This window comes from Sorex fumeus, unplaced genomic scaffold (genome assembly GCF_029834395.1).
Source record: "Sorex fumeus unplaced genomic scaffold, SorFum_2.1 ptg000061l, whole genome shotgun sequence".
Classification (NCBI taxonomy): domain Eukaryota; kingdom Metazoa; phylum Chordata; class Mammalia; order Eulipotyphla; family Soricidae; genus Sorex; species Sorex fumeus.
The window spans coordinates 5,325,902-5,352,125 of record NW_026606118.1 but is presented as its reverse complement, the minus strand read 5'-3'; the positions used below and the strand labels follow the sequence as shown (position 1 = coordinate 5,352,125).

At 55.9% G+C, this 26,224-nt stretch overlaps 1 protein-coding gene across 1 annotated transcript in view; it reads left to right on the top strand.

The window, feature by feature from the left end:
• The first annotated feature begins 1,631 nt into the window (after positions 1-1,631).
• The window catches only part of SYTL3 (synaptotagmin like 3), a 64,297-nt gene continuing 39,704 nt past the window's right edge, over positions 1,632-26,224 (top strand). Inside the window, exons 1-3 of the mRNA XM_056126148.1 lie at positions 1,632-1,741; positions 3,352-3,570; positions 15,783-15,847. Coding sequence (XP_055982123.1) covers positions 1,632-1,741; positions 3,352-3,570; positions 15,783-15,847 — 394 coding nt within the window. The remainder of the gene's footprint in view (positions 1,742-3,351; positions 3,571-15,782; positions 15,848-26,224) is intronic.

Sequence of the window (26,224 nt, the reverse complement as noted above, 5' to 3'; positions counted from 1 at the left end):
GCCCCAGAGACCTCACCCATGTGTCCCTTCACCTCACCCACCAGTGGATCTATTTAATGCGCGGACATGTAGACAGGCTTCAGTAGAAACTATTTCCTCTGGGACTCAATGTGCTTTGTTTCATGCCTCTGTTTTTTGTTGGTGGGGCCTCACCTGTACTCAGGAATCACTTCTGGTGGGCTCAGGGATTCTGGAGGGCCGGAGATTGAACCTGTGCCAGCTGTGTGGGAGACAAGTGCCCAACCATGGTACCATCTTTCTAGCTCCCATGTTATGCATTTAAACACAGGGGCTTCATCATATTGCCAAGACGAGGGAAAAGGTTGAGTCTCTACTCACGGGCATCGAGGAAAGCGTCCCTGAGACACGGCCGGGCAGGAACTCAGGGGAACCGTCAGCACAGCCAGCAGGGACCCAAGGACCAAAGGGGGAAACAGGCACTTCTGCTTAAATAGATCCCTGGTCTTCACTTGCTCCTCACTGCTTGGTGAGAAACGTGAACCAGAACCACGCGACTCTCTGTGGAGACCAGCAAAGCAACACTAGCCCCAGAGACATTGGAAAGAAGCTTTGCTGTTGCCAGCTCGTGTTGGCTTGATAGAAAGCGCATTGATTCAAATTCTGCATTTTCTCTATTGCATGATGGACATCACACCAGCATGTTGTCAACTTACCCTACCCGCCTGGTTGGTGGGGGCACAGGCGGAGGTACCGTGGGCCCCACCGCGGGCATGAGCAAGGCAGGCAGGAGAATATGTGCAGAACCTTCCAGCAACAGAAAAGCGAGCCTGCTCCCCCCAAACCCTCCCTGCCTCCCCTGCAGACTGCCCAGGGCTCCATTAGGGAACGTCCATTATTGATCAGTTGAACTCATGGTGCTTCCCCCTTCAACCGCCACTAATTGATCCAGCGCTTCTGAGTTGGGAAGTTAATTGTAAAAGTAATAACTAACCGCGGAAAGCCGCGTGCTTTTAATGTGTTTTCAATTAGGATGATGTATTCCATACAGACCTTTATGGTAATCACAGAGATACAGAGCCGATATTTAGAGGGAGAAAAAAAAAGAAAAAGAAAAAGAAAACAATCACGTTGGGAAGCTGGAGGGTTTTAGAAATATGAGAAGCCCAGCTGGATAAAACTTAGAACTCGAGGTCCTCAGCGAGTCCCGGGTGCCGGGGCTGTGCTTCTCAGAGCCAGTGAGGCCCCGTCGCCTTCCTCTGCGGGTGACGGGGCCTGTTCGGGGCTGGCAGGAGGCTTAGCTGCCCGCGCCCGCACCCTCTTCCTGCCGCACAGATCGCTCCAATCAGGGATTACTTCTGCTTTGCAGAAATTATTATCTGCCCGGCGTCCTGCGGAGTTTAGAGCGATCTTGGCAGAGTCTCAGAAGAAAGTCCGGCTGGCGGCAGCGGGGCCCAGCGCACCCTCAGCCTCTGCATGGCACGTGGCCCTGGGCAGGACCCCGGGAGCCAGGACGGCCTGAAGAGTGTGATGCGGTGAGAAGAAGACAAGGCAGCGTCCCTGGCCACGCGGGTGCCGAGGAGGAGCCGGGGAGCCGGGCTCTGCGGAGTGAACGAGGGCCCTGTCGGCTGCCAAGGGAGGCTTTACCCGCGGGCCCGAGAAGGTGCATGGACATGATGCAGGAAGTCAGCCTGAGCCTCTTGCAGGCAGGGGAGCGGGATGCCATCCTGCAGGTCCTGCTCCGGGACCAGGCGGTGCAGAGCCGAGAGGAGGCCAGGATCCGGTGGGTCGGCCTGCGGGGGCTGGGGCTGTGTGTGGGGGGGGGAGGGTGGGGGAGGAGGGAACGGGAGGGGGTAAGGGGGGGTCCATGGCTCCCCGCTGCATGGCCCCCTGTCTGGCTTGAGGGGGTCTCCCCTTGCTGTCTAGCTGCATTTCACACCAGGAAAAACGAGCCCCTCTTGGCATGGTGTCACGTTCGCCCTCCCCGCCCTCCCCCCCACTCCCCCTTCCCCCTCCCCCCTCCCCCTCACACACACACTTGCCTGTGTTGCAGGATGAATGAATTCAAAAGCCATGCTCAGGGTCCCAAGTGCCCTTCTCCAGAAGGTTTACACCCCCACCCCCACCCCGTCCCCAGGGGCAACCCCGGAGCACAGAGCTAGGAGCAGCCTAGACCCAGCACGGCTGGATATGGCCCAAGGCCACCCCTCAATAAAGAAAACGACTTAAAAGCAAGTCATGTCGAAACAGCAGATGCACTGGGACAGGGGGCTTTATCCCCCTGTGCTTTCTGCTTCCAGCTGGCTTTGGGTCAGGCCCGCTCAGCCTGCTGGGGTCTGAGAGGGGGACCCCGGCCCTCCCCACAGCGCTCACTAAGCCGCTCAAACAGCTTCCCTGACCGGCCCGGCCTGGGTCAGACCAGCCCTGAATAGAAGCTTTGTCTCTTTGTAGCAGGTATCACCTGCTACTGTTTCACTTCGCTTCACAGTGCCTGCCCCAGCCCTTGGGGGAATGAATCTCCCAGGAAAATGCCCCTGGAGACCACCCAGCACTCCAGGAAGTGGGGGACAGACTTTTTCTCTCCTCCCTTGCCATCTCAAAGCTCAGGGCATTCTCTCCTGCTCAAACAATGCCCTGTGCAGAGCCTCTCACAGCCCTGCCTGCCTGCAGACCTTTCTGAAAAGGACAAACGCTGGCTTCCCTGGGGATGAATCTCCCAGGCTGGCTTCCGGGAGGGGCTTTTCCCTTCTGAAAACAAGAAAACAGACATTTCTTGAAAGAGTTCCTGGTTTAGGGCGCCTCCGCAGGGTGCCACGGAATCCCCCTTTGCGCTAGGACCACTGCAGGAGGGGCCAGGGGACTGGAAGGACTCTCCCCTCCCCCATTAGAAACCATTCATGGACGGAAAGATGGCACGGGGGTGACATCTTGGGTTCAGTCCCCAGCACCGCACGGCCTGGCCTCCCAAAAGTCACCCGTCCACACCTGGAGGTGTCCCAGGAGACCCCCAGCCCTGCAGAACCCATGGGCCCTTGCACTGACCCACCAGTCTAGGTGACTGAGAGTCGCTGGGAGCCCCCTCCCCCCAAATAACAAGCCCCCAATTAAATGCTAGCCAGCATTAAGGGCTCCCGGCAGGCGTGTCTGCCTGTGCCATGGTCCTGAGAGTTACACAGGCGCTTCTCAGCGGGTCCCCCGGCACCATCCTTGCTTCTGACCCAGGGCACGCTGGACACAAAGGGTGATTCCAGAACCAACTCAGTGACAGGCTCCTGGGCATCCGGCGTGGACAGTCTGGTGCCTGGACCTTCCCCGTTTCATCCCTCTTGCTGTGAGGTCTGTCCCCAGCGAGGACCGCCCTGATGCCGCCTCTGACCTCTGCTCTGGCCGCAGGAAGCTGAGGATGCAGCTACAGCATCTGCGCTGGAAGGGGGCAAAGGGCCCGGGCGAGATGCGGCGGGAACAGACATGTGCCCGCTGCCAGCAGGCGCTGGGCCGAGTGCTCAACCGGGGAGCCGTGTGCCAGGGCTGCAGCCACCGCGTGTGCCATGGCTGCCGAGTGCCCGTGGGTGCCAGCTGCGTCTGGAAGTGCACCGTGTGCTTCGAGGACAGGTGAGTCCCACGGGCCGCGTGGTGCCTCGTTGATGCGCCTCGAAACGGGTCTTGTTCTATGGAAAAGGTGTCGCTCTCGCCAGACCCCTGTGCCTGGGTTCAGTCACGCGTGGGGCAGGTGCTCTGCTGCCGGCCACGACACCTGGGTCCCGCTTAATATCTTAAATTCACAAAAGTTGGTACCCAGGAGATGGTCCAGAGCATTAGGGCTCATGCCTTGCCCACATCTGACTTCAGTTTGGTCCCTGGAACCCAAGGACCTCCAGAGCCCCGGGCACACCACTTGGGAGGCATTGCACAGCCCCTGACCCCGACACACACCCCAGAAACATTTACAAGTATTTGTCACGGCTGAGAGTGGGTTAACCCAGGAGGTCAGATTCATCTGCCTTCCCCTCCTTGTCTCTGTTTCCACACCGGGCTGGCTGTGTGCCTGCGGTCACTCCTGCAGGCCTTGCCGGGGGTCAGGCAGTACAGTTGTGGGGATGTGGCATGTCGTGGCACTGGGGCTCGAACTCATGACCTCACGCTTTGCAAGGCAGACACTTGTGTCTACGGAGCCGTCCCACACTTCCTCCTTAGGAGCTTGGGCAGGTGCCTTAGTTTGCTTAGAGCTTGATGTCTGAGGCCCAGCCAACGTGGAGAGCTCCTGAGAGGGAGGGTTGAGAGTTTGAGAGTTCCCCGGGGGGCAGGCTGAGGCATGTGTGACAGACAGAGTGCTGGATGCCAGCCCAGTCAGGGGTAATACCTGTTAAGTGTTTGTCATCGCCCCATACCCACGGCCTGGGTGCCAACGCCCCTTACCCCCACCACCGGCCACTTCCTTTCCTTGGGTTTCCAGGGCCAGGCCCATCTGTAGCGCTGGCACTGGAGGTCACGCCAGGCTTATGCTCGGGGCCGTGTGGCCCTAAGGGTCAGCAGCGTGCAAGGTGGGCGCCTTCATCCCCGTGCACTCGGGTCCCGGGATCCTCTGCCCTTTTCATCCCTCTTGTGCTTCTCTTGGCTTTTGTTTTTTTGCTTTTTGGGTCACACCCAGCGATGCATAGGGGTTACTCCTGGCTCATGGTCTCAGGAATTACCCCTGGCGGTGCTCAGGGGACCATATGGGATGCTGGGAATCGAACCCGGGTCGGCTGCGTGCAAGGCAAATGCCCTACCCGCTGTGCTATCGCTCCAGCCCCTCCCTTGGCTTTTGATCTGTTTCTTGGGGCCACACGCCATCGTGCTCAGGGCTTACTCTCGGCTCTGCGCTCAGAGCGGGCCCCTAGGGGGTGCAGCTCCAGTCAGAACCCACGAGCGCACCCAGTTCCCCTCTCCCCTGTGTTCTGTGTCCGGATACTCTACACACTTCTACCTCCGAAATAGAGTACCATACTAAGTAACGCAGTGTATAAGCATAACTAAACTAGAGCTTACATTGATGCTATTTACATGTATTAAATGATATGATTAGTGACATAGTTTCTCTTTCTGACTTTTTCTTCTCGTGACGCCCTCCCACTTCATTCGAGTTGCTCCGGAAGGCACCATTTCCCCCTTCTGAGCGGCTGAGTGCTGTCCATGGTGTTTGTAGGCCCCATGAGGGGGACCGCCCACTCAGGCAGTTCTCAGGGGGGCAGAGGTCATTCCTGCACGACTGTGTGGGCCTGGGACCTCAGAGTTTGGAGCTGGTGATATGGCGCTGTGGGTGGGGGGTGGTGCACGGTGCTGGGGCCACCAGGGGATCCCCGTGGTACCAGGGGCCCTACTCGGGGCAGATGCCAGGCAGGCGCTCTGGGCCCTCCACACTGTCGTCACCCATGTCCTCGTCTGGCCTGCTGTTGGTCATGCCTCGTGCCCAGCCTGGTGCTCGTCCACTGCATGCAGTGAGGGAGCCCACATGGATCCTCTCCCATCCACGTTTCTAGATTCTTCAGCGAGTGGCCAGAGTGATAGCACAGTGGGGAGGGCGTTTGCCTTGCACGCGGGTTTGATTCCCAGCACCCCGTAGGGTCCCCTGAGCACCACCAGGAGTGCTGCCTGAGTGCAGAGCCAGGAGGAACCCCTGAGCATCGCTGCGTGTGACCCAAAAATCAGATTCTTCCTTTTAGGAGCAGAAATGCTGGATTCTATGATAAGCCTATTTTTAAAACATTTTTGGGCCCTCCCATGCTGTGATTGAGAGAGGCTGAGCCCCTCCGCGTCCCCCCGACAGGAAACGGGGGCCTTTCTCCACCTGCGTGGCAGGGCTGTGGTGTGTGTGTGTGTGTGTGTGTGTGTGTGTGTGTGTGTGTGTGTGTGTGTGCAGCCCTTGTCGCGTGGACGGCCACTGTGGGCACCGACATGCCTTACCCTGTGCCTGGTGGCTGGTGTCTCCTCTAGAGAGGCGTCTTCTCAGCCCTTCTGCATGTTGGGGGGTGGGTGGATTATTGGCTTTTCGTTGCCGTGTTCTGCGAGTCCTTCGCTTGAGACGAGCTCCTCGTCTGACTGTATTTGATGCTCAAGTGAAAACTGGCTTCTTTTTTCTTAGTGATAGACTGGATCTGCATGTTTCATTTTTGTGTTTTGGCATCGGGGTCACCGCCAGCGATGCTCAGAGGTCACTCGTGGTGGGCGCTGGGACCATATGCGGTTCCATGCGTGGACCCCGGGGCTCTTGCACGCGGAGTCACATTCCAGTTCTCCGTGCCAGCTCTCCGGTTCCTCAGTGTTTACTTAAACATTTTGGGGCAGTGAGGTTTAAAATCTTTTCGAATGTGGAGACTGTTGGCTTTGAACGTCCTCGTTTGTGTTTGGTTTTGGTTTGGATTTGGGGGTCATTCCTGGCAGTACTCAGGGGATTGAAGCCAGGCCCCCCTGCCCCCCACACCATGCAAAGTGTCCCCTCAGCCCTCTGTCCCCTTGCACCAGCCCCTGGGCTGCCTCTTTTGAAGAGGAAAGAAAATATTTGGCTCACACTTTCACGGTTCAGAGTCAGAACAGCTGGGGGAAGGCGGTGTGTGTGTGTATGTGTGTGTGTGTGTGTGTGTGTGTGTGTGTGTGTGTAGAGGCCCATCTGGGGGAGGCCGTGAAGGACACCAAGTGGGACCCTACAGGAAGGGCTCGTGGCCATGAGTCGCCTTCTCACGTGTCATTGCTTCCTGATGGTTCTCTCTCTCTCTCTCTCTCTCTCTCTCTCTCTCTCTCTCTCTCTCTCCCTCTCTCTCTCCTCCTGTTTCTACATGGAACTGTTTCCTTTACATTAAAAACATAAACAAGAATAGGTCCCCTGGCAGTGGCATGGGGACACAGGACAGGGCTGGAAACAGCAAGCACCAAATCATGACCAGGATGGGGGGAGGTAGGACCAGAGGTGACATAGTGACAGAAGTGGAGGATCATAGGGGTGGTGTGCAGTAACTTCTTACATCAATGCCATAAATTTGACCACTAATGGGGTGATAGCACAGTGGGTAGGGCATTTGCCTTGTACACGGCCAACTGGGTCAACCCTAGTTCGATTCCTCCGCTCCTCTCAGAGAGCCCAGCAAGCTATCGAGAGTATCTCGCCCACATGGCAAAGCTGGCAAGCTACACGTGATGTATTCGATATGCCAAACATAGTAACAAGTCTCACAATGGAGATGTTACTGGGCCTGCTCGAGCAAATTGATGAACAACGGGAGGACAGTGGCAGTGAATGTAACTCTATTACAGAAACTCTAGTTATACTCAGGGACTGTCCCTGGTTCTGCACTCAGGAATCACTCCTGAGGGGCTTGCGGGGCATATAGGGTGCCAGGGATCGAACTCAGGTTGGCCGTGTCCAAGGCTAGCTCCCCACTCACTGTACAATCTCTCCAACCCCCTTAAACTACAATTTAAAAATTAAAAAATGTTTAGGAGGGGCCGGAGAGATAGCACAGCAGGTAGGGCGTTTGCCTTGCACGCGGCCGACCTGAGTTCGATCCCCAGCATCCCATATGGTCCCCTGAGCACCGCCAGGGGTAATTTCTGAGTGCAGAGCCAGGAGTAACCCCTATGCATGGCCAGGTGTGACCCAAAAAGAAAAAAAAATGTTCAGGAAACACTCATTAAAAAATTAAATAGAGGGGCTGGAGTGATAGCCCAGCAGGGAGGGCATTTGCCTTGCACGCTGCTGACCCTGGTTCGATCCCCAGCATCCCATATGGTCCCCCGAGCACCGCCAGGAGTAATTCCTGAGTGCAAAGCCAGGAGGAACCCCTGAGCACTGCTGGGTGTAACCCAAAAAAGGAAAAAAGATTTAAAGAGAAAAGAAGTAGCTTGCTTGGGGATTTGCAAACAGCTGCGGCTGCCCAAGCCGGGGTGGGCATAGGCTGCCTCCCCCCAACCTCCTCAGGGCTGGGCTTGCGGGAACATGTCAGGAACCTCCTGGAACTTCCCGTCCCTCTAAAGACGCTTTTTAACCAGCTCTGCAAGGAAAGGCCAAATTGTGCAAGCAGGTTTCTTAGCCCTTCCGTTCTGAGAGCCACCTGCCACCCCGCCTTCTCACAGGGGGCTCGGTGCCACGACCCCCCTGCCCTGTCCTGCCCACTGAGTGTCTTTAGCTCAGGGCAAGAGACAAAGAAGCTCTTTTCCTGAGCCACCTTGGCTGCCCTTGCTGCAGGGAGTCCCGAGAAGGATTCCAGAACTGGGCGGCTTCCCACCCTTCAACCCCCAGTAGCTGTTGTCAGGCTGAGGGAGGAGGTGGGCCTGGGGAGGAGCGAGACCCTCAGCCCGGCTCCATCCTGCAGAGCTCATGACCGGCTGGAAATCAGAACAGGATAGCCGGGGCCTGAAGTAGTCTCCAGGAAGCCAGCCTGGCGTAATGTCCACCCGCCTGTGCCCTGTAACCGGAGCCCCTAAGTACACAAAGGGGGATTTCCCAAACCCAGCTTCCTGATTCCGCAATAAGGATGTTTTTCAAAACCCGAGATAATTGCACTGCTATGAATGAACTGGCACCGGAAGCTGGGGGGTGGCGGCTGGGAGCGGGAAATCTTTGTTTGAAGCTTTCTTACTTGCTTTCTCGCTTTCTTCCTCTCTTTCCTTTCTTCCTTTAGTGCTGGGGCCACACACAGCAGTGCTCGGGGCTGACTCCGGGCTCTGTGCTCTGGGATCACTTCCGGGATCGCTCAGGGGACCATATGCAGTTCCGGGATTGGTCGTGGGATACACACCCTAACCCTGGCCACCCTCTGGCCCTCGGCCCCTCAGCATAGGCCAGTGGAGCTGGAACTCCCTGGCTCTGTGTGTGCCCACCGTCCCAGTGTGTCTAGAACATTCTCAGCTGGCAGAACCAAAACTCCGTCTGCTCCAGGTAGCTCCCTGCCCCCGTCCCCTTGCCAGGACCCGGCTGCTCCTTTTGTCTCTGCAGTTTTGCCTCTCCCGGCCCCTCCTGCCAGCGTGGCTGCACCCGGTCTCTCCCCGTTCACCCCGTTCCTCCTCCAGGCTCCTCTGTGCTGTGGCGGGGCAGAGAGTCCTTCCTCGCCTGGTGAGAGCCCATCAACATCCCCGCCTGCACACGCGGGGCTGCGGCCACAGCCAGGACAGTGCTTTCCCTCCTGGGGTCTTGGTGGTGGCATTCCTGGTGCTGTGAAGTGGGGTGGCACTCACTATCCAGTGCCCGGTGGCTTCTTGGGAATAACCTGAATCGCTGTCCACCTGCTCGGCCCTCCTCGATGGGGCCATCATGCTCCCTTGGCCGACCCATGTTCCTCTCTGCTTCCTCCACTCCAGGAAGCGTCTCTGAGGTCAGCATTGCAGACAGACACTCTGGGTTCTGATTCCAGGAAGTGTGTCTGGGGTCAGCACTGCAGACGGACAATCCGGGTTCTGATTCCAGGAAGCGTGTCTGGAGTCAGCATTGCAGACGGACACTCCGGGATCTGATTCCGGGAAGTGTCTCTGGGGACAGCACTGCAGCCAGAAACTCTGGGTTCTGATCCTGCCCTTCTCTGTGGGCCATCACTTGCCTTTGACCCAAGTGACCACTGGCGCTGGCCTCCTGGGATTCACGCCTGAGGGTTTTCAGCCTAATTCTTGCCCTGCCTTCTGCCCCCGTGCCTGGGGCTCACTTGCGGGAGTCGCTCCGACTCCCCTGCCAGGATGCTCTAGCGTTTTCTCTGCTTTGTGGGCCTTCCCCTGGCAAGGAGCTCAGGCATCCAGACTGTTCTCTCTTGCCCTCCGCCTTCTCCCCCTCCCTTGCCTGGTGGAGCAGCTTCTCAGGTCCGGGAGAAGAAAGGCTCTGATGAGCCCTAAGAGCCCGGCTGAGGGCAGCTGGGCTCCCCTTACCTTCATGGACCTGTACAATGTCACGTGACCAGCCAGTGCTCTGAGCTGTGTCCAGCTGCCCTCCGGGGCCCCGGAGTGGTGCAGCAAAGCCTGGTATTGATCGTCTCATCTTCCTTTTGCTCTGGGACCACACCTGGCGGTGCCCGGGGCCTATTCTGTGCTTGGTTCCTGAAGAGCACTGTGGCTCAGTGTGTGTGAGAGGGTCTCTCGTGGGTTGGTGTCTTGGGGTTACTCCCGGGGGACCCCTGTGTGGTGTGGGGGATGGGATCGGGCCTCCTGCATCCAACGCATGTGCTGCAGCTGTTGAGTGGCCACAGTCTGCCCGCAGCCCCAGCCCTCATGCCGGTCACTTCAGTGCCTTTATTTTTTTTTTTTTTTATCTTTTAATTTTTTTATTTAAAAAAAATTTTTTTTTACGGTTGTAGACTTACAAATTTTTGTGCTTGGGTTTCAGATATCCAATGATCCAATACCCATCCCTCCACCAGTGCCCATTTCCCACCACCACGGATCCCAGTATCCCTCCCACCCCCCACTCCCCCATCCCACCCTGCCCCTGTGGCAGGGCATTCCCTTTTGTTCTCTCTCTCTTATTGGGTGTTGTGGTTTGCAAAAGAGGCAATGGGTGACAATCATGTTTGGTCTATAGTCTACTTTCAGCAGACTTCAGTGCCTTTAGACCCCCCGCCCCAGCTGTGCCCGTGTGGCCCCCACGCCAGAGCTCAGTCACAACCTCCCACCCGTCTCTCGCTACTTCTCAGGGTAGTCCTGGCCACGTGGTATCATTTGTCCCCCGCCTCGGCCATGTAGTTCCTGCGGTGACTGTGAACCGAGCTCAGACCCGGCCCTTCCTCTGCGGCCAAACAGGCTTGTGATTTGCAGCAGGCGAGGGGCCGCTCCTTATCCTCCCTCAGGCCCTAATCACGACCATCAATCTTCTTTCCTGTAAGTCGTTGAAATCAGATCAACCAAGCCGATAGGGGTGAAAGAACCCCGTTATTTTTGCTTTGTAACTAAAACCCCTTTATAGATATATAATGCTTTGAAGTAAACCAGTTCTCCAGTGCCGACAGGCCAGGGGGAAATGCCGAGCGCTGGACAAGGCTGCTCGAAGTCAGGTGGGTCTCAGTTTCCCAAGCTTGGCTCTTTGTTCTGCAGCTGGCTGGGCTGGGAGCCCCCAGGCTGTCTCAGGCATGCTGCCCGGAACCAGGGTTCTAGAGCCAGGGTCTAGAGTCAGGGTCTGGAGTCAGGGTCTGGAACCAGAGTTCTGGAGTCAGGGATCTGGAGCAAGGATTCCTGAGTCAGGGTTCTGGAGTGAGAGTTCCTGAATCAGGGTTTCTGAGCCAGGGTCTGGAGCCAGGGTTCTGGAGCCAGGGTCTCTGAGTCAGGGTTCTAGAACCCTCTAACCTGTGCCAGTTCTTTGTATACAAAATAAAAATAGGGTCTAAGAGGCTGGAAGTAGGACAGTGGGGCGGAGAAAATACTGGCCTGGAACATGGTCGAACCAGACTTAATCCCCAGCACCATCATATGGTCCCCAGATCACCACCACAAGTGATCCTGAGAGCAGAGCCAGGACTAAGTCCTGAGCACTGTAGGTGTGACACTCACACCCAAACCAAACCAACCAGCCAGCCAAGCAAAGCTTCTAAGAGGCTGCACTGCTTGTGAAGGACATGAGGGCCACCCTGCTGTCCAGTTCTGCTAACAGCATCGTTACATGCGAGGTCGCCAGCACCTGTTCTTTCTTTGTGGCTAAGAAAAGGCTAAGAGCTTGCAGTGCTCAGAGCACTCAGAAAGGATGTGTGGTCCAGAGCCCCTCCAGCACCCCAGTGTTGTGTTTATGACACAAGAGACCCCAGCGAGGGCTTGTGGAGAGCTCTGGGAACCCCTCAGACGCCCGACTTCCCGTCACCCTGACTTCTGAGATGTCTTTATGGACAAAAGTGTCTTTTTAAATTTTTATTGTTATTTTAGGGTTTGGAGCCACACCTGGCTGTGCTCAGAGCTTACTCCTGACTCTGTATTCAGGGACTACTCCTGGCAATTCGGGGGACCCTATGGGGGAGCCAGGAATCGGATCTGGATTGGCCATGTGCGAGGCAAACTTCTGACCCACTGTACTATCGCTCCAGCCTTGTGGATGGTTTTAAAACGTCACGCTTCTTTTTTGGGGGTGGGAGAGGGGGCACACCTAGCAGTGGTCAGTGTGACTTCTGGTTCTGCATTCAGAGTTACTCCTGGTGGACTTGGGGGGGCCATATGGGATGCCCAGCCTCAAGCCCAGATCAGCTGCACGCAAGGCCGTTTGTGTGACCACTATAATCACTGGCGCAGTGTTTTATCTATCCTATCTGGACATGATGCTGGAGTTAAGAGACGCCCCAAAATATCACACCAGATTCTGAGTCATCTGAGACAGAAACGTCCCCTCCCTTGGCTTTTCATGAAGACAAGGGCATGGGGGTGGGGGTGGAGGAGGCGGGGTTGATGAAGCTCTAAAAACTGGAATCCTCTGTTTTTTGTGTGTGTGTGTGTCACACCCAGCAATGCACAGGGGTTACTCCTGGCTCTTCACTCAGGAAATACTCCTGGCGATGCTTGAGGGACCATCTCGGATGCTGGGAATCGAACCCGGGTCGGCTGCGTGCAAGGCAAACGCCCTACCCACTGTGTTATGGTTTCAGTCCCTGGAATCTTCTGTCTTAACTGACAATGCATGGTCCTCCTGTGGCCATCCCCAGCGGTGGCCAGGGCTCACTCCTGGCTCTGTGCTCAGGGGTCATTGCTGATGGTGTTTCAGGGGGGTCGGATGTGGTGTCGGGGATTGAATCTGTGTCAGCCAGGTGCCAGGTGCCAGGGAAGTGCCTTACCTGTGGTCCCATGAACAATCCTTTCCAGTATGGCGACAGGCTGGGCTCAGATAGAGTTTTCAGATGGAGACTTCTGTCCTTTTGCCCTTCTGTCCAGAGTCACGAGGTGCCCAGGCAACACGTGCCCTAGTGGGCAAAGCTCCCTGTGCCCATGAGCCCCTGCTCAAGCATTGGCGCCCAGGGGCTGCAGGTGAGGGCCAGTGAGCCTTGAAGGGCATGAGGGGGGCGGGGATTCTGGGCCCTGCAACGGGGCCGGGTATAGGCCACGTCCTCGCGCTCAGACCCGTTTCTTGCTCCCTTGTCTCTGTCTCTGCCTGTTTCCACTTCTGACCAGCCCGTGTGACCCCCTGAATACATCTCTCCTCCATCTCTCCGTTCATGTCTTTCTAAGCTAGTTTCAACCAGTGAAAACTACCTTGCATCAGGCCAGAGTGATAGCACAGCAGGTGGGGGTGTTTGCCCTGCATGCAGCCCACCCAGGGTTGATCCCCCGCACCCCGTATGGTCCCCCTGCCCCCAGCATCATCACCCCCAGGAGTAACTCCAGAGTAACCCCAAAGCACGGTGGTCAAACAAACTGTCTCGGATCACTAACAAAAACAATGAAGGTCAGACCCAACGCAGAGCGCAGGGGTGAAGGCAGGTGTCCTCACAAGGCCCAGGGCCCGGTTCAGACCCCCAGGTCCCCACCCCACTTCGGGGGCTCTGAACACTGCTTCAGGAGGAGCTGCTGATGCATGGGTGTGGCCCACAAAAAGAACATAACACCAGAGCGAAAGCAGATGACTAAGTGAGCCAGGCGAGGTGGCCAGTGGCGGGTCCCATCAGATGGAGGTGCCGCTTCCCCCATCTGACTGTGTTCCCCGGCTCCTGCTGCAGCTTGTCCTGCGATAAGGATGCTGGCAGCTGCCCCACGTGCGTGAACAGCCTGCCCCAGGGGCCAGCATGGCCTGGACGGTGCCCAGACTTTGTGGTGCCAAGATGGTCGCGGGTGCTTCTGTGAGGATGCTGAGTTCTCCGGAAGGTTCTCTATGTTCATTTAGGGAAGGAGATATTTGAGTTTCTGCCTGGATGGCCACAAATGCCCTCTGTCTGTCTGTCTGTCTGTCTGTCTGTCTGTCTGCCTCTGTTTTGGACCACACCTGGCATTGCTCAGGGCTGTCTCCCAGCTCAGTGCATGGGGTCCCTCTTGATGGTTCTCGGGGACCGTGGACGGATCTGGGTTCCCGCAGGCTCAGTGAGACCTCAGCCTTAGCCTCCCCCGGCCCAGGGCACTTCCACTCAGATAATCATGGTTGGGTGCTGTTACAGGCTCTGGGTCAGGGGGGAGTGACCTCTGTTAGTGGCTCTGGGTCAGGGGGGAGTGACCTCTGTTAGTGGCTCTGGGTCAGGGGAATGACCTCTGTTAGTGGCTCTGGGTCAGGGGAACGACCTCTGTTAGTGGCTCTGGGTCAGGGGGGAGTGACCTCTGTTAGTGGCTCTGGGTCAGGGGGGAGTGACCTCTGTTAGTGGCTCTGGGTCAGGAGAATGACCTCTGTTAGTGGCTCTGGGTCAGGGGGGAGTGACCTCTGTTAGTGGCTCTGGGTCGGGTGGAGTGACCTCTGTTAGTGGCTCTGCGTCGGGTGGAGTGACCTCTGTTAGTGGCTCTGGGTTGGGTGGAGTGACCTCTGTTAGTGGCTCTGGGTCAGGGGGGAGTGACCTCTGTTAGTGGCTCTGGGTCAGGGGGGAGTGACCTCTGTTAGTGGCTCTGGGTCAGGGGGAATGGCCTCTGTTTGTGGCTCTGGTCAGGGGGGAGTGACCTGAAATTCTTTCTCCAGCTCGGAACTGGTGTCACCCAGGATGGCCTGATTCAATGGGGAAGTGCCGTTAGCCAGGGGACAGTTTCTGACTAAACAGGGGCCAGCTGGCAGTTGTCAGGAAAGACAGGGTTTGTGTGTTTGTTTCCGGCCACGCCCAGCATGGGTTCAGGACCCACTCCTGGCTCAGCTCGGGGTTCACTCCTGGTGACACTCCAGGGACCAGAGCAGCTCTGGGGACCAACTGGCGTCAGCCGTGTGCAAGCAAGCGCCTCGACCCTGCTTTCTGGCCCTCTGGCCTGACCCCACTTTCGAATGTCTTTCAACTTCGACCTCCGACTGCAAACATGAGACATGGATCATTTTCACGGTGATTCTGAATTTGTTTGTATATTTATTCTAGAAACAGCAAATGCCTTACTCTGTATTGGACACACGCGCATGCACGCATGCAAGCACACACGCACACACACATGCACACACACACACGCGCACACACGCACACACGCACACACACGGACACACATGCACACACACACGCACACACAGGCACACACAGGCGTGTGCGCACACACGCGCACATATATGCACACACATGCTCACACACGCACACACACACATGCACACACATGCACACACGCACGCACACACACATGCACACACACGCACACACACACACGCACACACGCACACACACGCACACACACATGCACACACGTGCACACACACGCACACACGCACACACACGGACACACATGCACACACACGTGTGTGCACACACGCGCACATATATGCACACACATGCGCACACGCGTGCACACACACATGCACACACATGCACAGTGCACACACATGCACACACGCACACACATGTGCGCACACACATGCACACACACATGCGCGCACACACATGCACACACGCACGCACACATACACACATGCACACACACGCGCGCACACATGCACACACATGCACACACGCGCACACATCACACATGCACATATATACACATACACACATGCGTGCGTTCTGTGAGTCTATGACCGTGCCTCTTACAGGGCAGAACGTGCTCTAACGGCACCGCCCTGGCCCCGGCCTTCCTGGCCATTCATTGAATCTTTCTGGAAAATCTGTCACATCAGGGTTTGGACCAGAAAGGCGAACTTCCGGCCCCTCAGGGGGCTAATGTTTGGGGTCCCTCTCCCTCCCTCCCCTGAGCTCGCAGGGCACCAGACACATCTCTGAGGGCTCCTTCTGTTTGCTTTTCAGGAACGTGAAAATAAAGACAGGGGAATGGTTCTTTGAGGAGCGAGCCAAGAAGTTCCCAGCGGAAGGTAGGTGCTTCGAACCGTTCCCTGAGGTGAATGTCTCATTCCCAGTGGAGAAAGAATCAGTGTTGGCAGGGGAGAGACAGACACCAGCCCTGGCCTCGCGTGTGGCTGACCTGGGTTCGATCCCCAGCACTGCAGGAGTGATTCCCTGAGTGCAGAGCCGGGAGGAAGCCTTGAGCACTGCTGGATGTGGCCCCAAACAAACAGGCAGACGGACAGCAGACAGACAAACAAAAGCTTTGGGGTGCAGATCGACCCTTCCCAGCGGGGGAGACCGTGCAGGGTTAGTTTGCCTTGCACAATGCCAACGCTGGTTTGATCCCCGACATTGCATAGGGTCCCTCCAGCCCCGCCAGGAGTGACCCTGAGCACAGAGCCAGGAGGAAGCCCTGAGTGCAGCCAGGTGTGAGCCCTGAGCAAAATAAAACAAAACAAAACAAAGAACCAGAAGCCAGCCTGCCTGTCCCAGGGGTGCTTGTCACCCATCCACACCCTCCTGCTTGTCCGTGCTTCCCCCCATCACCTCTGCTTGCCCCTCAACCCTTGCGACCCTCAGGTAGACCCCAGCCATCTGCAGGGAGTGCACAGAGCACCCCCACGGAGACCGTGGTCAGAGTGGGACTCCCGGGAGCACTTACTTCTGCTCCTTCCTGCCTGGGGGCTCCGGCTCTCCTCCGGGGACCAAGCTCTGCCCGCTGGAGGAGCTCAGAGCTGGCTTGGAGCCAAGCAACGTGGCCCTTCAGCGTGACCCTTCACTTGCCTCTCCTGAGCCCTTGTCCGAGCATGGAGCACAAAGGCCAGTGCAATGCCTCCCATGCAGGGGCCTCCGAGACCTGCCGGGAGTAGCTGGAGTAGCCTCAGAGCGTGGCCAGGCACGGCCCTGCCCCACACTGAACCAAACAAGATTATTTTTGCGGGGCTGGGGTTTTCTTCAGGCGGGAGAAAGCTTCGTAAGGGTTCAGCGAGACTGCAGGGGGTGACTACCCGCGGTGGAAGCTTTGGGGTCACTATGTCTGTGTCTGCTGGACACTTTCCTTTAGGTTGAACTGTGTGTCTGCACGGGAGCCAGACTGCTGAGCTCGTGTCTTTGAGAGAGAACACATGTGCAGGCGTGGTTGTGCTCCTACATGCCGACTCCATGCCTGGAAGCATTATTGTGTGTGCATGCTTTGCGTGTGGTGTGCATGTGTGTGCCAGGCATGGTTGTGTGCGTTCACACACATGTGCACCTGTGCCGTGTATCATGATGCAGGCATACTTTGTATGTGGGTGCCATGCATGGTTGTGTGCATTCTTACCAGTGTGCTCCTGTGTGCCAGGCAGCATGATGTGTACATCCCTGCAATGCACTTGTGTAGGATAACACTGTTTTGTCCTTCCTCAGGTAGCTTACGTTTATCGGGTCACACCCATCCCAGGGCACTGAACTCATATTATAAGTTACTATTGCCTTTCTCCTCTCCTTATGTCTTTTGTATAGTTTACCTTAAAGCAATGTCCTTTCTGTATGGACACAGGAAGACAGTTAATATTATGCTTTGTAACTTGGGAGTTGATTGACTCTGAATAATATTTACTCCTGGGCATCTGCTTTCTTGACTCAGTTGCCCCTAGTTCCTAGCACCCCAAAAGCAGGGCCCCGACAAGGGACTGAATGGGCCCAGGGCAAGCTGTGAGCTACCCTGGCATCGAAATGGGCCAGGCCAAAGCACCACGATACTCAACTATAAGTTGAGGACATGATCATTGACAAATACTGTCATGATCCAAAAGTAATGACGAGACTAGGACCCTGCTGGGGCTAGGAAGACTAACCTGGCCTGAAGGACTGCAGAATATATAGTGAGATGTCCTCAGGAAGAACCAAACTGTAAATTTATGTCCCTTACTGTGCTCATACAGAATGACATTGCTAGAAATATCAGAAGTAGATTTACTACAACTATTTCAGTAGATTACTAGCTGAGGAAAGAACACACCCTTGTTGGGCTCCCACCCTTCAGCGAATCTCCTAGTAATCTGGAGTAATCTCTTTAGATGAGATGTTATCCTTGAGTTAATCTCTTGGAGGAGTGGTCTTACCTCTCTTTGTTGATTTGTTAATGTTCAAGCGACCTTTGCTATATAAACTAAGACTGTAGGCCCAGGCAGGAGAGATCCAGAGTCAGAGCAGAGCGAGAGGGGCTCAAGCTTGAGAGAGAGAACAGCCGTCCTGATCCAGGCCACACACAGGGCTCAAGAGCACCGGACGCGGGCAGTGAGACAGAGCTGTCCAGAACACACAACCTTCAGCGTGCTAAGATTTTACACACTTGCATGGTTGCATGTGTGAGCATCCATGTCCCGTGCGATGCTGTGCACATGCTTGCATGCATGCCTGCCCTTGGGGTGCTGTGCATTGCTCCCACATATCTGTGTGTCTGTGCGCGTGAGGATTGCCTATGTGCCTGCGTGTCCCCTCCTGCCGTGTGCCTGGCCTCCCGCCTGGCCCCCAAGAGCGTCCTAGCATCAGCGCCCGTGTTCTTGCATCTCCTGTGCGGCCAGCATGTGCTCTTCCAGGAAGGGAAGTCGGTTGTCATGGAGACTCGCTTGGCAGGAGAGGCAGAGGAGGGGTGGAGTGACACTCACCTCCTGGGTTCCTTCTTGCCCGGTGACTTTGCTGGACCGTGTGAGCATGCTGGGAGGATGAAGTGAGCAGGGCTGGGCCTGGGTGCACGTTTCCCTCCGGGGCTCCTGCTCTCTGCGTCACTCTCCAGGCCTGGGGTCCCAGGGGAGGGGATGAGGGGGAGAAGAGAAGGGAAGGGAGACAGAGGGTGGAGGTCTAGCGGGGCTCCGGGAGACCCCTCTTCAGGCCTAGCAGGGAACATGGGCACGCCAGGCGCCGTGAACCAAGACATCAGTAGGAGACTGGCGGAACAGATGGTCAAGGGCAGGGGTGGCCCAGTCCAAGCCCACAGCATGGCAGCCCCTGGATGGACTGGGGGCTCCGGCGGTGGGAGGGGGGGTCTGGGGGTCTCCGGCAGGCTGGGGTCCTGCCTATTTATCTCCTTTGCGGGCTCTGAGAAGGCCCGGTCAGTTCTCAGCCGTCCCAGGCTCTGCAGTGTTCAGCCGGTTCCCTCTGGGAAGTGTGTGCCGCCCATCACAGGGCAGGGGGCTGCCTGCCACCACTCCCCGCTCTGCCCTGGGAGCCTGTGGAATGTGGGTGCCCACGTCATCTGTGAGCGGGCTCAGAATGTAGGAGAAATGGGGTGTCGGAACCACACAAAGCCTGACAAAGGGAGTTGAGAGTGCTGACTCAGCTCAGGAAGAGAAGGAGAGAGGCAGGGTGGAGTAGGGTGGGGGGACGTGACCTGCCTTGGGTACCACAAGGCCTGATGTCTGCAGTCCCCAGCCCCACAGTGTGCCCTGTAAACACTGCCACCATGGGGCTGGACTGATAGCACAGCAGGTAGGGCATTTGCCTTGTGCACGGCCGACCTGAGTTCGATCCCTGGCATCCCATATGGTCCCCCCAAGCACTGCCAGGAGTAATTCCTCAATGCAGAACCAGCAGTAACCCATGAGCAGTGCTGGGTGTGGCCCCCCAAAAATCCAAAAAAATAAAAAAGCAATTTAATGAGTAGATTGATGTTTGATTTTTTCAAAAGATGAGCACAGGGGGGTAAGGTGTTTGCCTTGCACGTGGCCCACCCAGGTTCGATTCCCAGTATCCCAGATGGTCCTCTGAGCACCGCCAGGGATAATTCCTGAGTGCACAGCCAGGAATTGACCCCTGTGCATCACTAGGTCTGATCCAAAAAGAAAAAAAAAAAAAAAAAAAAAAAAAAACCACTGCCACTATAATGACTGGGCCTGAGAACCATCCCCAACATTTGGGTGTGAATCATTTCTGCTCTTTGAATGTGGATAACGAGAGTTTCCATATACTCATGCCCAAATACATGTTTGCACGTCCATATTTATACACACATGCATGCAAATTAAGTATGTTGGAGTCTGGAGAGATGGTGCAGTGGGCAGAGAACTTGCCTTGCACACAGTCAACCTGGATTTGGTCCCTGGCACCCTATATGGTCCCCTGAGCCCTACCAGGAGTGACTCCTGAGTGCAGAGCTAGGAGTGAGCCCTGAGTACTGCCGGGTGTGGCCCTTCCAAAGAAAAGTTTAAAAAGTATGTAGGTTTGGGCTAGAGCGATAGCACAGCGGGTAGGGCGTTTGCCTTGCACGCAGCTGACCCAGGCTCAATTCCCAGCATCCCAGATGGTCCCCTAAGCACCGCCAGGGGTGATTCCTGAGTGCAGACCAGGAGTAACCCCGTGCATTGCCAGGTGTGACCCAAAAAGAAAAAAAATGTAGGTTCAGGGAGAAACTAAGAAGTTGATATTTTTAGGAAAAAAATCAAATCAAAGCAAAGTCCTCAGTGGCTGAGCACCTGCTTTGCTTGGGTCTCATCCCCAGTGGCCCCCGACCCGCGCTGTCACCCTAATGGCCGTGAGCATCCCTGATGTTGGTCCTACAGGCCACCATCACCTTCCCACAGGTGTGGTCACAAAATTGAGGAACAAGAAGAAAGGAACTCAGGTTCCTTCTGTCTGGGGGCCACAGCCACAGTCCTCGGGGACTCTGTGGCATTGGGGCTAGAAACGGGGCCCCGCATGTCAAGCACGAACCCTGGACCTTCAAGCTTTCTTCCTGTCCCCCCTGAAAGGCCCATGTTCTTGATTTTGTGGAGAGATGGTACAAGAACCATTTCAATTTTTTTATTTCCTTCGATTTTTTAAAAAACAATCTGAGTGATCGAAAGTGATGACTTTAAATGATTTTAATGACTGTAAACTGATTTTTCGCTCTGACGGTTTTGTAGTTCAACATTTCCTCTTCTTGTCCTGACCCTTCCTTATGTCACCGTTACGCTTCATCTGGGCGCCTCAGCAAAATAGCCATTCACGGAGCTTCCCGGGTCCTGGCAGAGCCTGCGGACACCCTCCCTGTGGGGGCTTGACTGCACCCCGGGCCCCTGCCCCGTGAGCCTCTGCAAGCGAGACCAACTCTCTCCAGCTTTGGGCCCCGTGTCTGCGGGACACGTCCCCGGTGACACCTTCCAATCACTTTGAGCCTGAGAGTTATGGCGAAGTAGTAGCGTTCATAAAAATTACTCTGGAAATTTTCTTTTAAAAAAAAAAAAATTAAGGCCGTTGGGCAGCTCCACAGCTCCTGGAGAATGCACCAGGTCCCAAAAAGAGCCGAGATCACCGGGAAGTCCCAGATGCGGTAGGTGCCGCATCCCGCCTCCTCCAGATGGAACCCCGGTGACCATGAACCTCTACAAGCATAGCTCGAGTTTGTGGGAACCAGGACTTTTACTCCAAACTGCATGGCCGCTTATGCGGCCTTGCGACATCTCCCTATATACAAAGTGATCAATGGAAAGTAAATGATCCAACGTTTCTCCCTGAAAATCAGGCTTAACTCTGATACAAACCACAACACCCAATAGGAGAGAGAACAAAAGGGAATGCCCTGCCACAGAGACAGGGTGGGATGGGGGTGGGTGGGGGGGTGGGAGGGATACTGGAATCCGTGGTGGTGGGAAATGGTCACTGGTGGAGGGATGGGTATTCAAAATAAATTAATTAATAAAAAAAGAAAAAAAAAGTAGCTTATAAAAAATAAAAATAGGGGGCTGGAGCGATAGCACAGCGGGTAGGGTGTTTGCCTTGCACGCAGCTGACCCGGGTTCGATTCCCAGCATCCCATATGGTCCCCTGAGCACCGCCAGGAGTAAGTCCTGAGTGCATGAGCCAGGAATAACCCCTGTCAATCGCCGGATGTGACCCAAAAAGCAAAAAATAAGTAAATAAATAAAATAAAAAAATAAAAAAAAATTATTTTATTGAAACACCGTGAGATAGTTTTCATGTTTGAAATTCAGCCATACAATGATGGAACACCCACCTCTCCACCACTGCACATATTCTACCACCAATGTCCCCAGTCTCTCCCCCCACTTCTCCCAGTCCTCACCCTGCCTCTTTGACAGACAATTAACTGGGAGTTTTCTAGAATTTGAATAAGCAAGCCTGTGAAAAAGGGCCTGGGGGTTGGTGGGCAGCTAAGCGGATAGCTAGTGCCCTCTTCTGGTCGCTGTCTGTAATTGCAAGGCCACTTGGCAGTTAATGCTCTGTATACTAACCACGCGGCCACCAGGAAAAAAATGAAGTCATGAAATTTGCTCATAAATGGATAGACATGGAGAGTATCAGGCTGAGGATAAGGAGGGGAACAGAGGAGGCGTGATCAGGACGAGTCAAAAGGAGAGGAACAGGCACAGAAAGGTTGTACTCATCTGTGGGATGTAACTAGAACATGTCACAGGAGACCAATACTGACCAAGGGTGCACAAGGACAGTGGAAACTGGCCAGGAGGACTCTCCATGGTTGCAAGCCTGCCATGGGGGGTGGGGGTGGGGGAGGCAGCTAGGACAGAGAAGGGACCACTGCGACAGTGATGGTTGGGAATGATCACTCTGGACAAGGAGTGCTGAAAGGAGGGGAAGGGACATACGTGGTGACCTTTCATACCTGTATTTCAGACCATAATAGCCAGGAGAGAACAGAGACAGAGACAGAGACAAGACAGAGACAGAACCAGGCAGGCTGGCGGGGAAGGGGGCAGATGGGGAGGGTGATTGGAGGGAAGCTGGGAACACTGGTGGTGGAGAATGTGCACTGGTATTGGGACATCCTATGACTGAAACCTAATTGTGAACCATCTTGTAACTGTGTCTCTCAGTGATTCAAATCAGCCACACCCCCCACCCCGGTGACTGTTCACGCGGGCCATACTACAGCTTTCTAGAACAAATGGCAAATGCAACAGCTCTGCAGTTTTCTGTGACTCTGCTTGGGGATTGGAGCAGAAACACTGAGTGAGAGGCAGGCGCCAGGGCCCACCCACGGGAAACACCCCCCCCACCCCCCCACCCCCCCACCCCCGCCCCACATCCTGCTGTGTGACACACTTCCTGCTTTCAATGCAATTTTGTTCCTGCCCTCTGGGCTCCTTCCACAAGGGCCTGTGGTTTTGCTGCCTGAGTGTCTCTGGAGTTTGCTCGTCTGCGGCGGTTTGGGTGGGTCCGTGTGCTTCTAGGGCAGCCTGCCGGCAGGGTGTGATTAAGCACCCAGGGTGTGGATGCAGAGAGGGGAGCGGCCAGTCCCTCACAGAGGGGCCTCATGCTGTTGCTCCTGTTCACGCGGCTGCTGTGCTCCGTGGCTTCCCCTAAGGAAGCTGGTCTTCTCGTGGCTTCTTTGTGGCTGGGCCTTTTCATCCACAGTGGTATCCAGGGACTGTGGGGGCCCTCTTCCCGTGGACGCGTGGGTCACACCTGGCGGTGCCCTGGAGGCCACTCCCAGATCATCCCAGACAGCACAGTGCCACAACCATGTCTGGAGAAACGGCAGCACAGGGATCAAACGGGGCCTTCAGCCGCTCATGCAGAAGGTTCCCCACGGAGTCATTGCCGGCTCCCCCCTCCCTCCCTCCCTCCCTCCCTCCCTCCCTCCCTCCCTCCCTCCCTCCCCCTCCCTCCTTCCTTCCCTCCTTCCCTCCTTCCTTCCTTCCTTCCTTCCTTCCTTCCTTCCTTCCTTCCTTCCCTTCTTCCTTCCTTCCTTCCTTCCTTCCTTCCATCTTCCTTCTTTCCTCTTCCTTCTCCTTCTTTCCTTCTTTCCTTCCTTCCTCCCTCCCTCCCTCCTTTCCTTCCTTTCTTCTTCCCTCCCTCCCTCCCTCCCTCCCTCCTTCCTTCCTTCCTTCCTTCCTTCCTTCCTTCCTTCCTTCCTTCCCTCCCTCCCTCTCTCCCTCCCTCCCTCCTTCCTTCCCTCCTTCCTTCCTTCCTTCCTTCCTTCCACCCACCCTCCCTCCCTCTCTCCCTCCCTCCCTCCCTCCCTCCTTCCTTCCTTCCTTCCTTCCTTCCTTCCTTCCTTCCCTCCCTCCCTCCCTCCCTCCTTCCTTCCTTCCACCCTCCCTCCCTCCCTCCCTCCTTCCTTCCTTCCTTCCTTCCTTCCTTCCTTCCTTCCTTCCTTCCACCCACCCTCCCTCTCTCCCTCCCTCCCTTCTCCTTCCTTCCTTCCTTCCTTCCTTCCTTCCTTCCTTCCTTCAATCCTTCCATCCTTCCTTCCCTCCCTCCCTCCCTCCCTCCCTTCCTTCCTCTCTCCCTTCTTCCCGTCTCCCTTCCTTTCCCTCCCTTCCTTTCCCTTCCTTCCTTCCTCCCTTCCTTCCTTTCTACTGCAACACAGCCACTCACTCCTTTCTACCTCTGCCACATAGTGGCTGAGCAGTTGCAACATCCATCTGAGGCTTGTGGTCCCTAAACCATTCCACCTGGTCCTTGGTGACAGGAAGCTTCTGTCCTGTGTTCCTGAGCCATAGCACTTCGGGGAGGGTGTTTGCTCGCACGTGGCGAACCCTGGCTCAATCCCCGGCATCCCTAGGGTCCCCTGAGCACCGCCTGGAGTACTTCCTTAGTGCAGAGCCAGGAAGAGCCCTGAGCATTGCAGGGTGTGGCCCCCAAACAAAGAGCAACAAAACAAAACTCCACCGAAATAAAGGCCAGCATTATCTTCCTCTTTCCGGGAGCGTGAGCGGACAGGACCCAGGGGAGAGTCGAGCTGAGCAGGGTTTCTGAGTCAAGACGGAGAGTTCATCTGTTGTGGTCAAACTCCTGCTCAGAGCAGCCTTCAGGGACCCGCTTGGCAAATGTATTATTCATTATTCATCTTTCAAGGATGAATGGCTGGAGCGATAGCACGGCGGTAGGGCGTTTGCCTTGTGCGTAGCCGGCCTGGCTGAGTCGGGTTCGATTCCTCCGCCCCTCTCGGAGAGCCCGGCAAGCTACCGAGAGTATCTCGCCCGCACGGCAGAGCCTGGCAAGCTCCCCGTGGCGTATTCGATATGCCAGACACAGTAACAAGAAAGTCTCCTGATGGAGACGTTACTGGGCCTGCTCGAGCAAATCGACGATCAACGGGAGGGCCTCGAGCATACAAAATCTAGTTCTGAAACAATTATACTTTATCAATTTATCATTAGTTTACTATTTTTTATAATTCTAGGAGAGCCTGGCAAGCTACCGAGAGTATCTCGCCCGCACGGCAGAGCCTGGCAAGCTCCCCGTGACGTATTCGATATGCCAGACACAGTAACAACAAAGTCTCCAATGGAGACGTTACTGGGCCCGCTCGAGCAAATCGATGAACAACAGGAGGACAGTGCGACAGTGCTACATCTTTCAAGGAATAAATGTTTAAAGAACCGGACCCTTTCTGTGAAATGGGAGTCATCCGATGATGAACACTCTATCGGTTTCTTGACTGTGCTGAGGTGTATGGGGTCTAACTCCAGTCACTGGGGTAGGACACAGGGACAGTAGGGATGGCCCGGCACACAGCCACACGGCTTCAAGCCCGGCACCCCGTAAAGCCCCCTCTCAGGCTGCCGGAGTCATTCCCGAGCAGAGCCTGGAGTATGCCCTGAGCACAGCAGGCGTGGCCCCCAAAACGATGACAAAAAGTGGCCAGTCATGGGGCTGGAAGGATAGCGCAGCGGGTAGGGCGTTTGCCTTGCATGCGGCCAACCGGGGTTCGATTCCCTGCATCCCGTATGGTCCCCTGAGCACCGCCAGGAGTAATTCCTGAGTGCAGAGCCAGGAGTAACCCCTGTGCATCGCCGGGTGTGACCCAAAGAGCAAAAAATAAACCCAAAAAAAAGTGACCAATCATGCCCATGTCCGAGCCCACTGCCCCGCGTCTCCAGAGCCTGGTGGAACTTAAGCCCAGTTTCCATGAAACACAGTCCCTGCCCCCTGTTCCGGGCCCCAGCACCCACACTCCCTGTGGCCTGGCCCCTTAGTGAGTGGACTCTTCTCTGTGTCCTTTCCGGCCGGATTTCACTTGTTCTAAGGTCCTGGGTGTCAGGACCCTGCTGGGATGAGAATCCCCCCACGCCCGGGCACTGCCTGTTACTGGACATTTGGGTTGTTTCCTTGTCTCGGTTATCGGGGCTCGCGGTGCAGCGGGCGTAGGGGGTGCTGAGTTCTCCCGGAGTCGCGGATTTTGTCTTCTTTGCATAGACAGCCAGAAGGGGGGCTCTGGGTATCGGGGCACCTTAGTCAGGCGTGGGGAAGGCATTTGGTCCACACCTGGCAGTACCCAGGGGCTTCTCCTGGTCCTGTGCTCAGGGTCACTCAGGGTGGTGCTTGGGGGCTTGCAGGCCTGTGCGCCCATGGGGTGTCTGTCTACCGGGCTGAGTTTCTGCAGGCGACACCCTGAGCCAATCTCCCCGGACGGCAGAGCCCGCGGCATCTCTCCATGGTCACTGACCGTTTGC